Raw genomic sequence first — 18132 nt, 5'->3', positions numbered from 1 at the left:
AAGGGACAATTGCTGAAATGTCCCTGATGCGCCTCTCAAAAACTGCAACTTTTGAGGACTTTACTAAATCTGATGTAACCTGGTGACACTTGAAAGTGAAACATTTAAGTTCATAAGAAAGACCTTCATTATCACCCGAGGGCTTACACAAACAAAGACACACATTCAAAGCGAGGTGGTCGAGGCCGACAGATCAAATCACAAAAGGCTAGTTTACTTCTCGGTCCCATGGTTTATACTCGTCTCTACTTGAGAGAGGAAAGCCTCATTCAAAAGGCTCTGCTTTATCTTTAGACGTGATCTGAAAATCCACTGTGTTGATTCAAAGAGTCCCTCAGCACTGAAGTCATATATTGAGTCAGCTGACTGCTGTCTAGACTGTGTGAGCTTATTAGAGGAAAAAAAACAATACAATATTTCCTTCCTGATATCGTGTTAACTTTACTTGACCTTATTCAGTGATGCAGCCCATTATATCAGGTTAACAGATATTACACATTTATAACCTTTCTGAAAAAAAGAAAAGAAATAAAAGTGAGAGAGCGCTGTTAGCGTTGTGAAGGTAAAACACTGTGCACAGACTGAGATGCCCGCAGGTCCTGTGGCAGACTGTTTCACAGGTGGCGAGGATAAAAACTAAAAGCTGCCTGCCCAGAGGTCACAGAGCTCACTACAGCTCAAAGATCTGTGTCCAAGGATTTCAGGGGTCTAATACCTTAAAATCAGCTGTTTCAAGATTTGAAAAACAGTGGATGGACTTTAGAGGTAATCTCAGGTTTTTCTTCTCAGACTTGCTGTAAGAGCTCTCGTTGGCAGTCTATAAAAGAGAGAAGAGATATTACGAAGCCAATCTGATTAGTAATGAAAGTGAACATTCTGCCCGTCTAGTCCCATTCTAACCCATCGTTTTGTAAAATTCCTTTAATGATAAATGCTTTGTGACTGTGCATTGAAAGCCAAAAAAAGTGCAAAAACAGGAATTTGGTTTTGTTTCTGAGACACGTTGAGTCATGTAAGTAATGATAACACTGATCTGATGAGGTACTGATTAAACCTAATGTGCTGTTTTACTGCATATTCTGATATTTCTGTTGGAGTGGATGCATAATTTAATAAAAACCCTTGTCTTGTCAAGATAAATTTGCTTTCAACATGTTAGTTGGATAGAAGAGCATGAAAGTGGCTTTGTACAACAGTTGATTGTCAGTCACTTAAAACTGGTTGGTGTCTGCTGTTCCTCTGTGAGAGAAATCAAGGCTTTTCGGGTCATTCCATCTAAATCCATCAAATTACGAAACAAAAAAGAAAAAAATAATCCCACTTGATGTGCATAAATTGGTCTGAATTTTTTTTCTTTTACTGTGATTAGGTTTCCAAAAAATAAAATTTAATAAAAGGTGTTAGATGATTTTTTGAGGGGCCATTTTAAAATTCTATTATCTAAAAAACTATTTGAGTTTAGGTCCTTTATTAATATTATTATTATTACTATTTTTTTCATAACAAATATCTGGTAGGCTACTATGGCTCTGTTAGGATGCCTGGGTCGTTGACCCAGGGTTTTGAATTTATTGTACTATTTATCATTTCTAATCTTGGGTTTCTTTGTTAGAGTTCTCTTTTATGGTTTATGTCTCTGTGCATCCTTAGTTGCTGTCTCCCCTGTCTGCGATATCCCCGTGTCCAGTCAGTGTCTGTGTCTGTCCTGGTCCCACGTCTCTGTTCCCTCTGTTGCAGTGCCTGCGTGTGAGTCTGTGTCTTTAGTTCAGTCTGTGTTATGTTTCCTGTTTTATTTTGAAGGTCCATGTCTGATGTTAATGTATCTGGTTTCGCTTCCCCTTGTCTCATTAGGCCTGATTTGCCCCAGCTGTGTTTCCCTCCTGTTACCCATTCCCTGATTGCTCCCTCTGTGTATTTAAGCCCTGTGTTTCTCTGTGTCTGTGTTGTGATCTATTCGCATCTTGCTGTGTGTTCTGGCCATTTGCCATGTCAGGTTATTTGTTGTCGTCAGTTTATTATTTGTATTCCCAGTTTTGCTAGTTCTCTGTTTGCCATCTAGCAATGAATCTGAGTTTAAATTCACCTTTTGTCCGAGACGGTCTGCACTTTGGGTCCTCCTACCACTCCTGCCTGCACACAACCCTCACACGACAGGCTCTGCTAATATAGACCAGAAACCACAGTGTTGCAGGGAGGCAATATTTTTTCATAAATTTTATTTAGAGCTTCTCACATGCACGAATTCTGTTACTTTTTGCAGTCAACTGCATATCTGAAATCTCCCTTCAGCAGCTTCTTTCCAACTTCCTTGGACTCTCGTGAAGTAAATTTGGTGCCATGATGGATTTGTATGTAATCTGACATTTGACCTCGACTCCCAGTGCGTGTGTTACTACTGTCAGAGAAATCAGCAATTAGTTGTCACAGTGTGCAGAAAAAGCTAAGACAATCATCCAGAAGCAAAGTGTTTTTGTTTTTTGTAATCAGTTCCATTTGATTTACTCATAAATCGAAACTGAAAATATTTTAGTCATTCTTTTTCCATTGGCATTAAATGACAAACGATCTCATTTATTATTCATTCAGCCAGAAAATTTGCACTAATTCAACCCTGAAGAATCTCAGCAGTGAATTTATTTATTGTCATCTCATTTTTTGTGTGCGGCTACTCCAGCTCTGTACGCGTATAGGTAGGTAGTATGTACTAGAGTAACCCCACTTCTTAACAGTCTTAAAATATTCAGATCCTAGCAGCTGCAGTGGCAACAACAACAACAACAAACCAGCACAACGGTGAGCTGCCTGTGTGTGCTAAGAGTGTTGGAATTTAATCTTCTATCAGATCGTGAGAAATGCCTCAAGAAAAAGAGAGAGCAGGGGAGGTGGTCATAACGGGAAAGGAGCTGTGGATGACAAATCACGGTGTGACAGGGATTCCCCCTGAGAGACGAATGCAAAACAGGAGAAATAAGATATGACAAGAGGAGGGGAGGATAAAGAGAATGAGCAGTGAGAGCAGAGGAGAAATGAGGTGGGGGCGAGCAGAAGGGGGATAATGCAGAGCTGAGCGAAGGTAAGGCAGAGGCTGAGAAAGATAAATCGTGTCAGTAAAAATAAAAAGGTGAAAAGGCTGCTGTCACTCTGCAGTAACGATAAAAGAGGCAGACGGGAGGCGTGTGAGCGTTCACATGTGTGCATTTGCACACGAAGGTGCAGGGTTAAAAGGGTGGTGGAACTCCACAAAACTGTTATTTTGCTTCATCTTCAAGTAAATGGGAAATACTTGTCAGTAATAACACAGCATGGTGTGCGAGCGCATGTGTGGGTTTCTGCGAGAGCGTGAGTGAGATGGGAAATAATGGGAAATGCTTGTTGGTGATAGCTCTGCATTAAGAGTGTTAGATCCCCAAGGACTGAAGAAAAATACAACCCAAATGACAAACTCACAGCAGGGAGTTTTTAACCCCATAACGGCAGGTCTACAGCGGCAGAGACTGAGACATGTTGGTATCACACAGGGCAGACACATAAGAAGTCCTGTAAAACTTAAAAAAAACCAACCCCAAAACCTCCATCTGTCTCTGGAGAAAAATGGATTTCTCAAAACCACTGATTGAGCGATTTCGTTTTGGTTTAAAATCATGTAATGGCACGAGTACAGACACAAAAATCCAACCCTTTTTTAGTTTTTAAGTCAAGTTAATGGACGCAGTAATCCTCATCTGCTATGATCCTTTTGCTTATTAAGTGCAAAGCAAAAAGCAGAAAATATGTAGAAACAAAACACTAAAATAGTTCCTGAAGCTGCATGCAATCTATAGACAATTAGATGATATCCATGAACTTATTTCAGTTTGGTGTTGTGTTAAATTCTCCATTGTAAAAGTGTTTTTCTTATTAGAGAAACTCAATGAGTGCAAAATCATCAAATAATCATTGTAACTTCTGGTCTTATTGCCTGCTTTTATATTGCTACTTGCAACGTGTTTTATTTAGTATTTACATGTAACAAATCTATAAATAAATATAAATTTGAATTTGAATTAATTGATTTTTTTTTAACGCTTTGCTCTGGGGTGCGGATCATTTCTCAGTAGTTCATGGTGAAACTGTATCCTTCTCAGTTTGGTTGGGCAGTGATGGTCTTTAAGCTGCCAGGTCCCTACTCTGCTCCCATTTGACTGTAGCGATGTGAGCATAGTGCTGGTGATAATACATGAAAAGCTAGATCTTTCTGCAAACCTCCCTGCTCCATGGTGGTTAATGGCTGTTTATCTCTGTGCCAGAAACTAGTCTAACGAATCCTGAGTAAACTGGGCTGTGTGATGGTCTGGCTGAGGTATGAATGACTCTGATTAGAATCTCACTCAAAGACAAGAAACCCTCAGGAAAAGTGTGTTTGGTTGGTAGATCTGGGATTAAATACAAGATTAGTAAACCCTGACCTTGAAATCCTAACACTTGTTTATGTTGTGGATAAGCCTGCATCAAAAATACTACAATTATTGTATATTCACATGTTGCTGTTTGTGAATAAGTGGGGATCATGTGTCATGGCTCCTGCACACTCTATCTTTACCTGAAAAAGAGTATTTGTAAAGAGAGGACTATGACCTGCTGGCTGGTACATGTGGATAAAAGCAGCTTTGGAGTATGTCAGGACTCGAGTTGCCTAAAACTGTGTGTACTTAATGTCTCATAATGACTTTACACTCTTAAACTTGCTCTATCGGGAGATGTTATATACTTGTGCCTGTTGTACCTTGGCAGTTAAGTGTTTCATTAACTTTCCTCAACATTAAGTGCTAATTTATTCATATAAGTCAACCATGTATTTTGTGCATGTAGTAGTTTTACAGATTTAGAAGTGGAAAAAATGCAATAACCCTTTTTGCCTCTGTACACAACTATAGTAGAATTTAAAGGTACAGTGTGTATGATCTCACCACTAGATGTCAGTACATTACATACAGATTGCAGTCAATTGAATTCTGTTTTCTTATCTCTTCAAATAACAGTGGCAGCTGAGGCAAAAAACTGGCCACAGTTAACAATCAATATGTGACTGAAGATGTGATTGAGGCTCAAAAGTAATTATACAGATAAAAGATCTGTAGATGATTCCAAGTGTTGTGTTTAATTTGGATTTGGTAGATGTTAACTGTAGCTCTCAGTATGAGGTCATGCCATCATTAGGCCATAAAAACAAATCTATCAGAGAGATAGACAAACCTTAAGGGTGGTAAAATCAGCGATCTGTTATAGTCTTAAAAAGACCTAAAAGACTACACGTGTCAGCTAAAGCAGATGCAAATTATTTACTTGGTTAAGAAAACCTCAACATCAACCTAAGTGAAGAAGACTTTTAAGAAGGTTTGAGTTTCACTGTTAAAGTTGACTATCAGATGCCTTCCTGAATATAAATACAGAGAGTTTACAACAAGGTGCAAACCACTGGTTATGCTCAAGAACAAGGAGCTCAGATTAGACTTTGACATAAAATGTCTAAAAGACAGATTAAACCAAATTAAACTTGTACCAAAATGATGGGAAGAGAAAAGTATAAAGACTGACAGAAACAGCTCGTGATTCAAAACATAGCACATTACCTATCAAACATGGTGAAGGCAATGTTAAGGCATGGGCATGTATGAGTGCCAGTGGAGCTGTTGACTCTCGTTGCTCAGATTCAGCCAAGTGCTGCAAAATTGATCGGACAGCACTTCACAGTGAAAAGGATGATGACTCAAGTCATACACAAGAAAACCAAGCGTTTCTCAAGGCAAAAAAAAAAAAAAAATCTGTATATTTCAATGGTGAAGTCAGTCACCTGATATGAGTAGAGCATGCTTTTCAATTATTAAATACAAAAATGGAGAAAGACCCACAAACAAGCAGCAACAGAGCATCTCACGGGAGGAAACACAGCATTTGGTGATGCTCAGGGTTTCTAGACTACAGGGATCGAGTTCAAATCACTTTCATGTTAAATAAATAAATAGATAAAAACAATAAAATTGATAAAATTAAATTTTTTCCAGTTACTTCTGAATCCCTGAAAACTGTGGCTATAAGTTGATTGCAATTCCAAAGTTAATCCAGTACTTTTGTTGGGAGTCTGTCTAAACCTGTCCAAACTGTAGAACTCCTTGGCTTTCTTCTTTCCTTCTTTCTATGTTGCTTTTTTCTCATGTTTCATACTGCTTAGTTAGTACTTACCTCAGTCCAGTTAAGTATATTTGACTATGGATCTTTCATTGTGAAACAAACCATTAAATAAAGCGATCAATATCAATTTCATCATCTGGTTGAAAATGAATCCACCGTTCTGCTGTTGGAGGTGTAGAATTGAGATTACTGGATAAATAAGCACAGACAGAGACAGGAGATTGAGCATTGATGTTTTACTAGAAAAAAGAAAACTGATGGAAAGAAAGAAATAAAGGAAGAAAGAAACTGTTAAAGCCAGAGCATTGACAACCCACCGGTCAGCTTTTTGCTGTCTTCGCACAAAATCTTATGCTCTGGTGGTGAAAAATAAAATAAATGAAAAAAAAAAGAAAAGGCAACAGTATCATGTGAGGTTGAAGTGTCTGGTGTTTCTGGTCTAGTGAGCTGGATTAATGATAACTGTAAGAAACCCACTATTTGAGCATTTTTTCTCATGCTGGATTGGTGCAGTACTTCTGCAGGCTCCTGATCCCCTCGGCCGAGAAGTGAGTAGAAAATTTCTACTTTACTGGTAAAATTTATGGATAGTTTAAATCTGTTGTCGGAAATACATGTAGATTCAAGAGGTTCTTTTCTGTTTATGTGTTTGTCTGTTTGACTTGAATAGATCTGATGCAGGACTAATACAAGATGAGGTGCGAGTTCAACAGACAAGGTTATGATACAGAAGGAAAGCAACGCTGAGAACGCAGAGCTAGAAGAAACTCAGATTGTCAACCGGTGTCTCAGGTTCTTGATTAATCTCTAGCCTGTTACTTTGCATTGGATTAGGGCAAGAAATTAAAATATTTTCAAGAAATCATTCTTGAGATGTGCTATGTACAGAGCTTTTTGCATGTTAGGGGAGACACGAGCCAAAGGAAGATAAGACAAAACGTGGGGAAGGAACAATGATGGCCTAAGCAGGTGAGAGGTAGGGTAAAGGACAAACTATAAAATAACAAAATTGGAAGGGCAAAAAACATAAACATACAGTATCGGGCTGCATTATGACACAGATCTTAAGCATGCTTTAGCTGTATTGCAGTATAATAACTGCACTAATTTACTTCCCTTATTTTTTTACCAAGATTTCCTCAGATATTAAAGGATCAGTGTGCAGGATTTAGAGTGCTTCTTTAAGCATGTTTTCATCATTATATAACAACCTGTACCTGGAATGACTGTGTTTCAGTACTCTAGAATGAGCCCTTCATACATACACAGGAAGCAGCTCGTCTTCATTGGATATTGCCAGGTTTGGACCAGCCAAATGCCAGAGGGCCTTTGTGTTTTTCTGTTGAAATGACGTTGACTGTAAGTTTGTTGCTGGTTGCAGTCTCCAATCTGACAGCCAGATGTCACTAACACCTACACACCGGTCTTTAATGCAATATGCATTTTTCTATTTTCAGGTCCCCAAAAATGTACCGTACTATATAGATTCGGGGGAAAACATAGTCCACTTATTGAAGCGCAAACCCGTTCAGTTTGAACATGAATGTGAACGAAACGCGATGACAAAATGTGATTAAAAAAAAAAATAAAAGCACCATTAGTGCTACACTTTTGAAAATGCCCCAAACTATTTCCCAGCAGTACAGCAGTCAAACTGATCTACCGCCTCTACGTACAGTCATAAACAGTGGCATTTTTACATTGTTTCAAGTGGCTTTGCAGCTAACAAAACATAGATTTGAGGGGGGTAAAGACACTATTAGACAGTGTAAAGCAGTGAATAACTAATGGTTCTATGGTTTGAGCCGACCGCGTCTATGCAACTATGTATGTGCGCATGTTTCCACGTGTGTGTCTCTGTGAGTGCCAGATGGACATTCAGTGTTGTTTCGGACACATGAAAACGGTGGTATTTCAATATTTTCAAGTTATCAAAAAACAGCCATTGAACAGAATGTATGCCATGGCCTCTGACAATCAGTGATCAATGTTTTCTATAGCTCTCTATAGGCTTTTATATATATATATATATTTATTTATTTGTATTATATATAATATGTAGATTTATAAAAAAAATTTCATCTTAATTACAAGTAGTGGCATTTTTTTATATTCATTATTGCAATGAATTGTTATCTAAGATGATTAAAAAAGACAGGTGAATTCTGTTTTGCTACGCAGTTATTTACAACAGTTTTAAAAAGCAAGCTCTCTGATATGGTACCTTTTCCCAGCGACTGGAAAAGATGGAGGATCTCAAATAACAACCAAACTGCACATTTGAGTTGAACTGAATTGGAAATTGTCAAAGTTGGCCTTTATAGTTCAAATATCAGTTGCCTTTTACAGTGGAAAATGAATGCGTTCCCACATTTTTAAAGATTTTTACCCAACGTATTTCAAACGTCTCATTCATTTCTTCTGCAAACGTCTGTAAGATCCCAGTTGTCAGGCTGAGAAACACTTTGTTAGGAAGCCATTTGAGATCTGCCCATGTATTTTTTATTTTTTTTTCTCTATTTATCAACCTCACCCACTCGGCAAAATAAGTACTCATCACTTTGCTATTTAGAATTTCTACTGTCATGTTGATGCTGTTGATGAGGGGCTCCATGAATCACCACGTTTTTTTTTCTTTTACAAACCCCTGTGTAGTCTGTGTTTTGGAGGTTACTTCTGTTCTATATTGATTAACTCGCTGGTTTGGGGAGAGAAACCATTCTATAAGCATTTTCATTCATTTTGAGCAGTCCATGGCTGAGTAGTCCAAATGTTCAAGCTTACAGTTTTCTGGTCTTCTAAGGGTTATACTAGCTGGCACTCTTCGCAGGCAAGTTAAATTGATGACGACCGTGATGATGATTATGATGAAAACAATGTTTGTCGTCTTAGTAAGGCGCTGTTAAGGGGGTGTGGCTTATTGTCCAATGACGAGAGAGCGGGAGCTAAGTAGTTTGGTTGTCTGTGTTTTGTTTTTTTTCCTCTCGTCGGCTGTGGTCATCATCTTTCTCACTGTGATCATCATGATCAGTTTTATGGTCGTGTTCACAGCTCATTGTTCATGGGAATCTGTGCTGGCTTTCCTGTTGGTTCGATGATCTCGCGATATTGGCATCCTCTCAAAAAAAAAAAGATAAGAAAGAAAATTAAAAAGAAAAGAATGCTGCAGGCAAGTGTGACGCCATAGTTGTCCATTGCTCTGTTTCTACACCGTTCGCTCCACAGTTGTATTCATCAGTCTTCTGTAAAATGAGTCAGTGGCAGCAGGAAATGTGAAATGATGATGCGGTGTGTGTGTGTTTCATGTAAAAATGTGTTTCTCTGTATCTGAATATTTGAGCTTCTGTCGCTATGATCATGTACGTGCGGGTGTGTGAGCATATATATATAGATCTTTTTGTATGTAAGTGTGTGTTTGGGTCTTTGTCGAAGTCCTAGTATGTTTGTGTGTTGTTAAGGCACGGCAGGTGTTTTTTGGTTTTCAGGGCAGTCCAGAGGAGACCACTGCAAGGCCGGGGTGTCGGAGGGAGGCGTGGCCAGCATGCACAGCTTTGGGGCAGTCTGGCGTCAGGACGCGGCCATTCTCCCCCACACTTCCTGTGATGGACAGACGAGCCTTGTTCCGCATGGCTTCAGAAAAAGACAGCTACATGAGGAGAGATGAAAGGGAGGACAGGAGAAGGGGAGGAAATAGCAGAGTGGAGATATCGTTTGAGAAAAAGAAAACACTCTCATAGACAGAAACACCGCACAGCAAATGCAACAACAACTAAAACGACAACTTTCTGTACAAACACATGCACAAAAAGCACTTACACATGCATGTGCCTGTACACACACTACACATATTAGGCTCACAAATACAAAAAAAAGGTCTCAGGGCGCGATCACGTAGACATATAAAATATTTGAAATAGTTAAAATTATATTGAGAAGGTTTCGCTGTTTGGAGTTTGTACATAAGCAAACCAGTGCTACAGGAACCAAATAAAGGATTTAATTAATTATCAAGCTAATCAGAGGCAACTCTGATGATGGATTCTTCTTTTAAATAATTGATCAAATAAAAATTTGAAACATTTGCCGTTTCTCAAACTGATCACGTACTTAATTTCCCTTTTACACTTGTTATTATTATTATTATTATTATTATTATTATTCAGTACATGTCTTTGTATTCAAGGGTGTTTAACAAAAGTAACAAAGACATTAGCCTGTGGTTTGGTAAATTCTAGTCAGCATCTTTTTGATCCCTCTAAAAAGACCATTAGATCAACATATAAGGAAAACACGTTACAATAAGAGACACAAACAATTGCTTGGTTGTAGGAATAGAAGCTGTAGTAGTAAATGAATGAATAAGGAGCAACCCAGTAGTTAATGAGTTATTCATCAGTTCTACCCTAATAATGCCTGATGCTGGATTTTATAGTATAAAAATGATTATTTACCAAATACCCAGCTGGGAGATGCTACTTAACTCAGCAGTTCCTTATTACTTCAGGATTGCTTCACCGTAACCTCCCCTTCAGGTGTCCCCTAAATTAAAGTAGTTAGTAAAGTCGTACGTGGCTAAACAAGTCTCTTATTGTAAAATGCTGACCAAATATGAGACATGAAGCTTATTCCTTTTTTTAATTATTAAACAAACCAAAATAAAAAAAGGGTCATGGATTTCAGTTCAATAGCCTGGAAAATATCAAATTTTGAAATTGCACTTGTTAAAGGTGACCTGTAGAGTTCTCGTGTAAACAAACTTCATTTAAAAAGAAAAAGTTTATTCATTACTTTTTAAAAACTTTCATTCATTGAGGCTGTGGGAGCATTATAAAAGCTGCTAATAAAAGCCTGGAATGTAGGCTTCTTGTTATGTGACATCTTGACCGAGTGTGCTATGTAATGCATGCATCTGCAAGCAGCTTTGCATCCCACCTCCAATCCATCTCCTCCTTTCTTGTTGTGTCCGACTTAATCAGTAATTTGCTGTTGTCCTTAATGCCTGCTTAGATCCATATCAAGGCTCTTGCTTGTGCTCAGCCTACCTGCAGCTTTCCTATATGCAGATGAAACGGCAGGGAGGAGTGCTCTCCCTGACTTATGCTTTCCACATATGCGTGAGAAAGGGTAGGGAAGTCCCAGAAGAGAGCAATGCTCTCCAAATATAAACCACTGCAAATGGAAATAACATCTTTACATCACAGTGGTGCTGACTGAACTCTAATTTACATTTTACTTGCTAGCACTTCTTCTCTTTTTTGTGAATTGCTGTGCTAAGCGATTACTAGCAAGAGTACATGTGCATTCTTGTGCATGATGCAAACAAAATAAAATAAAACAGGCAATCATACATTGTGGTACTAATGATAAAAAACGCCACAGGAAACCTTTAAGTTTGTTTTTGACACCAAATTAGAGGTTATCTAGAGAACGATGTAAAATGTTTTGATTTGATGTTAGTATTCATTTGTATTTTAGAAAAAAAAAAGCTCTAATCCTCTTTTTGAATTACGTTAAACAGATGAGGTGTGAAAGCACCCTAAACTGCACATTCAAATCTCATTAAGAGGCTACCACGCTGTGCAAATGCTACTGTAGCATACAGAGGCAGGCAACAATCCACAAACATGTACACTATAGACAAGAAGGGTTTGTGTTTTAGACAACTGCATTTCATAGGTGACCATGCGTTTTTGGGTTCTGGGTTTCAGTAACCTGACAGACTCGGGTGTGGATTTGGAAGGACAGGATTGAAATGGTGAGGACTTTGGAAAGACAGAGGGAAAACGGGAAGGAGTGATTTTTCTTCCAGGGTTTCAAATTCATAGAGAGGGAGTGACTGGCTATACTGCTCAGAGTCGGGTGACACTTCACACAGATGAGCTACTCTGGGATGTTTTGTTTTCTTAAAATTTCTCGCCTGCTAAATCCTGTTAGAGGTTTTCAAACTGAGTACACTGAACATCTAGAGGCAATAATCTGTTTAAACGATGCTAGCAAAGAAAAATAGTACATTCTTAATCTTAAACTTCGAATCAGGTGTTCTTGTGTGAACTTTTGTATACTTGAATTACAAGATAACATCTGAAAATAATGTTGTGTATTATTTAATTCCCCTTTCCGTTGTATGGCTTTCTTATTTTAAGGGTTGTGAAGTGTAGAATTAAAGAGAAGACATGGAATTTTTAAATAACCTATGCATTTAATTTCTTTTGTGTGGTACCACTGCTCTTTGAAATATTCTTGTATGACTGATAGCAGACCATAATCATTTGGGGAATTGCTGTTAACATCAGTGTTGTTACTTTTGAGTGTGAAAGTGGTTTGTCTTTGGTGAATTCTCCATCGTATTCAAAACTGTCAGTTTATGTCAAGAGCCAACATTCAGTGCGCATTTAGCTCTCCTTATTTTTGCATCCTCTGTATCGATTTTGCTACTTTCCTCAAGGTGAACATCAAGTATGACCTCATAATGCCTCTAAATGGTTTCCTACGCACTGAAATGTTCAGTGTTTTCTGTTCACTTTAGTTAATTGCTCCTTTATATAACAATAAACATGAGTCATGTTGCAACCACATCACAGAGTAGCTGTTCCATATGAAGTACTTGCTTCATCAATTATTCGTCTGCATTAAAACTAAGTAAGTAACCGGGCTGTTTTGAAATTGTCAGAGCTGGAAAGCCAAAGTGCCTTTTTTGTCTGTCTGCAGTAAGGATGCACAACTCCAGGTATTGGATGACACAATAGAGACGTAGAGTAGATGATACACAATATCAACTAAAAGCCAGCAGAGATGAGACTGGTAACTTGGAACTTGCTCTTCAATGTGTGCCTTTGTATTGTTTTTGTATAAATTTCTCTATATTTATTCCTGCTGTCTGCTATTTATATTTTTTATATTATATTTTGGTATTGTACAATGACAACAAAGGGCTATTCTATTATAAATTCAAAAGGAATTAACACATTTAATAAAAGGAATGAATTAACAGATCATTTAGACTCATGGTGTTTGCGTATACTTTTTAGCACAAAGGATTTCCATTGTGTTCACCTGTACCTTAGTATACACCCACCAGCCAATTCATAAGGTACACCTTGCTAGCACTGGATTGGATCCAGTTTTGCGTTCAGAGCTGTATTCATTCTTGTGGCATAGATTCAATAACGTGTTGGGAACATTCCTCAGATTGTTTTAATCCTTATTTTCATGATAGCTTTACATGGTTGCTGCACATTTTGTGCGTCTGTTCCAGCACACCCTAAAGTTGCTCTATTGGATTGAAATCTGATGACCGTGGAGGCCATTTGAATACAGTGAACTTATACTCATATTCAAGAAACCAGTTTGATATGAATAAATATAAATAAATAAATTAATAAATAAAAGCAATTAAAAGCTGCTGTTGGCTTAAAAAAAATCACCTTGCCATTTTATAGCTCCCTCAAGAATTTGTACTTCTACTGATTAAGGTAATTTTTCAGGGGGAATGTGGCGCAGCAGCAACTTTGCTGAAGCTTTCAGAAGACCAGACGTGCTCTAAATTAGTTTGAATTGGCTCAACACTAACTGGTCTTAAGAGGGACCAAACACAAATTTCTATCTGCGTTCATGTGCTATTAATAACCCACTCTACCCATTTGTCTGGTATTGCAGTAGTGCTAGAGGGAGTAATGAGATGTCTAGTTATGCTGAAAGAACGGACATCTACAGTTATATAAATATCTTAATAATGCTTTTCATCATAAGATGTCTGTCACATTTTGGGTAAAAATATTTTAAGTCAGACCCAAATCCACAGTAATTGGTGTCCGCACACTAGCTAATTAATTTGTAGCTGGAAGCAGTCACAGATTTTAATGAGGGCTACCAAATTAACAAACTTTTGCTCTCAGGATGGTGAAAAAATGAAAATAGATAATCCCTAAAACCTTGTGAAAGTTTAACCAAGAAAACACATCAGCAGATGAGGATAACGAAGACGTTTTTAGCAGTAATAAACTTGAAACTTTTAAAGAAGGGACTCAAGATGTCACATGTGAAATAAGATAATAAACCAACACCATTAATTACGGTAATTAATATATAAATAATTAATAAATAATATATTCATTAATTTATTCATTCAAAATAAAAAGGTTCTAAAAAATCAAAATGTATTTAATGCTGGAGTTGTGCATCGCGGCTTCAATATGTTATCTGAAAATTACAATGCAGGTGCCTAGTCATTAACCAAGAGCATCACCACCACTGTCATCATCATCATCACCATCATGATCATCTGCAGCCAAAGACGATGGAACCAAATCTGCGGTCACATAATTCTAACCCCAGTCTAGCCCAGGGTGACGTAACCGTGACAAAACGCAAACCAAATTTAAACCCAAAAGTCTAAGAAAATATTCTGCCAATAAATAAATAAATAAATAACCAAAACAGCCAAAATGAAGCAGAAAACATAAAAAAACAAATTAAAAAGTACATTGGTTCCACAATGCTTGACCACATACTTATCACCACATGAAGAACAACACGGTTGCGTGGGGCTGCTGCGACAGCCTCGTCGGTACAAAATCTACAGCACCACCACCATGTTCAACACCACCATTACCCCACCTATACGGGAGCCTCTAAATCCTACCCCTATATCTTGACCCCCTCGGAGCCGTACACGTTGTACCCCTCCCTATAAGTGGCTAGATTCTGGGTGCTGGGGGAGGGGCTGGGGCAGTGGGGGGGGCTAAGGTCCACCTTCATGCGCTTGGCTTCGGCCCGTGACTTGTAGCAGAACTCGACCAGGGCCACCAGCATTGCCAGGCCCAGGCCGCCCACAAGGATGTAGAAGACCCCAGCCACGTTGGACAGGCTCAGAGCCTGGGACGACTTGTCCTGAAGAGATGGGAGGGAGGGAGGATTCAAGGAACATGTGTTTAAAAGATGAAAGGGTAGTAGTAGTAGGACAGGTAGAGGAGAAGTGGTGGGTAGACAGGAAGGAAGAGTAGAGAAGAAGGGGAAAAGTGAGGTGAGACGTTGAGTAGGCTCCAGGTGAGAGCAGTAAAAGGAGAGTGGTGCAATGAGGAAGGTGGAGACAGAATAGGGAATGATCAGAGGGAAAGGGAAAATGAGGGAAAAAGCAGACAAAGAAAAGCAGATACAGTAAGTTAGACACAGAGAAATGGAGAATATACCAGAAAAATTAATATGGTTACAGGTACTGAAGTTATGGTATTATCATAAATGATCACAGTAATACATTCTACTTATATAAACTGACATACTACTCATATAAAACTTTAATCTCTACTGCCACCACATCTGCTACTCCACAAATACTTTATACTACAAATCTATCACTACAGCTACAAAACATTCAACAGTTCTAGAAATGTTACAGTGTGCAAAATAGTGCAGCAAGAGTGAATTATTTGTAGAGCAAGATTTTAATCTGAGCGGGGATTTTACTTTGCTCTATTTTTTGGAAAAGCTCCAGTACTTTAGTTAAAACTTAAAGCAACTCCCATGTCAAATATTTATAGCAGGGCAAAAAAACCCCAAAACTGTTTCGCAACAATTTTTAGGTTTAACTTTGAAAAAATTTGAATATAATTTTGATTAATGTTTTTAACAGGGGAGGTATGCAGTATGAACTCCCTGGTTATTTCCCAGTTGCTTTGTAATTGTAATTCATTGGTAATTTAGATCCATTTATACAAATACTAAAGCGTAATCATAGATATAGAAACATAATTTTGTTGTGTTTTGTTTTTAGCTTAGCTTATAGCTCATTATATTATTTATTAGTGATATAAACTCTATTAATGATAAATGCAACATTCTGTTTTTACCTTATTAAAAATTTATATATATTTGTGTAGCTGGGCTCCTGGCACACTCCAGAACTGATTTTACAGCATGTCAATTTAACCAGTCAAATGAGTGTAGCTGCTGATCATTGCTTTTTATTTTGACTGACTTCTTTCAACAAAAGTTTTGAGGAAATAATAACATATCTAGACATTATGGAAACATTCTTAAATTAATAGAAAACAAGGGAGCTGGTCCCTGATTAAATCTCAAATATAAAATGGAGACAGTAATTGCAACAAGTTAATATTGCTGATGCATAAGGATCAGTGCCATTCTCATGTGGAATGGACTAGCATATGAGATTAAAATAGAAACATGGAAGTGAAGATTGTTGATTTTACATATTTTAATACATTTCAACATAACTGATTTGAAGATGGAATTGCCTCAGATTGCTACAGAGACTGAAGAAGACTGTTGTCTTCATTTGTATTTAAAATGAGGTAAATGTGGTCCACCATCCAAAAAGACTCTTTTAATTTTAATGTGGAGCACATTCAAGAAATATCTAAAGTGCTTAAAATGCTATTTCTAAGACAGTAGTTGCAGTAGTATTCATGATGAGAGTTTCAGGCTAGCGTTCTGCGGGCCACAGCAGCGTGAGACTGACCTTACTTCCAGAGTCCTTGGGTCCACACTCTCCCTTGTCATACCACCATTTGTTTTTCAGTTTGTCTAAGACGCCTGCTTCGCTCAGTTTCAAAACTGCAAGGTTTACTGGGGTTCTTCGCGTGTAAAAATAACATAAATAACATCATAGGTCATGTTATTTTATGTTATTAGAGTATTTCTCATTTGCATTGCACATCTCAGTAACAAAGAAAAACTTTTGCTTAGATTGAGTGACCTAGCATGGATCCCACTGAATACATGTGTGTATGCTCGTTGAGGAGGGGCTGGGGGGAGCGAGGAGCTAAGGCGAGCTACAGACATATGAGTGGGACCCACCTTTGTCACTTCAGGTAACACACCCATGCTGCCCCAGCTCAACCTACAACAATCCAGAGGCAATTACTATTAAACCGGGACTATTGGCATCAGGCTAGCTCTGTGTCACAACTGGGAGAGTGAGAAGTTCGCAAACTTACTTTGCATGCGTCGAAGCAGAAATGATCTTTTCTTTAAACTCTCCCTAATGCATATCATCAGAGAAAACAAATGGGTAGTTCTGTCTGTTGGTTGGTTGACTGTTTTGACCCCATTAGTTGTGAAATTTGGGGTGAGCATCAAAGGGTTAATCCGTTGGCAGTCATCAACAATCAGTCATCATCGAAATACACTAACAGGAAGACTACTGCCAGTCCACCACTTTGGGCTGTGACTAAAATCGATGGACTGCTATGATATTTGGATGAAACTAGGCAATGAAATTCTTGTGTTCCTAAAGATGAATTGAAATAATTCATCACAGAGTCAAAGTTTTATTTATTCAATGTTTTGATTTGTGACAAAATCTAAATATATACACTGCTAATGATGGTTTCAATAATAGTTTATATAGTTGTGCATACTAACAATAATTAATATTAATTACATGACAAATAACAACTAATTAGCATGCATTTAGCTCAAAGCCTGTATCTAATTACAGCCACTAACAAGCATGTAGAATTTATTCCTGTTCAAATGAACTTGATAGACTGCATTTAAAATTTCTCAGTTTTCAAACTGACTAAAGGAATGAAACTTTTGTTAAAGATCTAGCTGAATACTTTTAGAAATTAAAATATTTGACTCTTTATCACACTATAGAACTTTTTTTGCTGAAAAATGTTCCAAATTGCTGAAATCACACATATCCTGTGACTGGCTTTTTTGGTTTTATTAATTATTCATCTCTCCACTTGCCTTTAGTCAAACTGAGCCCCTCAGGGGGTGTCTGCATTTGACTCTAACTAGACTGTTTGTTTTCTCTCTACTCTTCCCAGAGCTGCCACTAGGGGGCAAATATTCCCGTCTTGACAGTAATTGCTCTCTTTATTATTCCAGCTATCCATCAGGGAAACCTCTTTCCATTACTTTGCACTCTGTCCTGTCAGAGGGACATTACCAGTTCAGTGCAAAGCACCTTTAAAATGGTTATCTTCATGAGATGTG

At 37.9% G+C, this 18132-nt stretch overlaps 1 protein-coding gene across 6 annotated transcripts in view; it reads right to left on the bottom strand.

The window, feature by feature from the left end:
• Positions 1 to 9135: 9135 nt before the first annotated feature.
• gria4a (glutamate receptor, ionotropic, AMPA 4a) overlaps positions 9136 to 18132 on the bottom strand; it is a 123259-nt gene continuing 114262 nt past the window's right edge. The window contains exons 16-18 of one of the 6 annotated variants that reach the window (XM_085245691.1): positions 16646 to 16760; positions 14920 to 15057; positions 9136 to 9814 (exon numbers count right to left, since the gene is read on the bottom strand). In XM_085245691.1, the coding sequence (XP_085101817.1) occupies positions 9650 to 9814; positions 14920 to 15057; positions 16646 to 16760 (418 nt within the window). In that variant the 3' untranslated portion in view covers positions 9136 to 9649. Of the gene's footprint in view, positions 9815 to 14809; positions 16761 to 18132 lie in introns of those variants that run through there. The other 5 variants (XM_085245693.1, XM_085245690.1, XM_085245692.1 and 2 more) reach the window with 5 other exon arrangements.

This window comes from Mchenga conophoros, linkage group LG14 (genome assembly GCF_057382185.1).
Source record: "Mchenga conophoros isolate Kocher_MC1m ecotype Shallow Benthic linkage group LG14, M_conophoros_male_GT1.1, whole genome shotgun sequence".
Lineage (NCBI taxonomy): Eukaryota > Metazoa > Chordata > Actinopteri > Cichliformes > Cichlidae > Mchenga > Mchenga conophoros.
The sequence above is the reverse complement of the archived record's forward strand: the minus strand, read 5'-3'. Positions and strand labels throughout refer to the sequence as shown.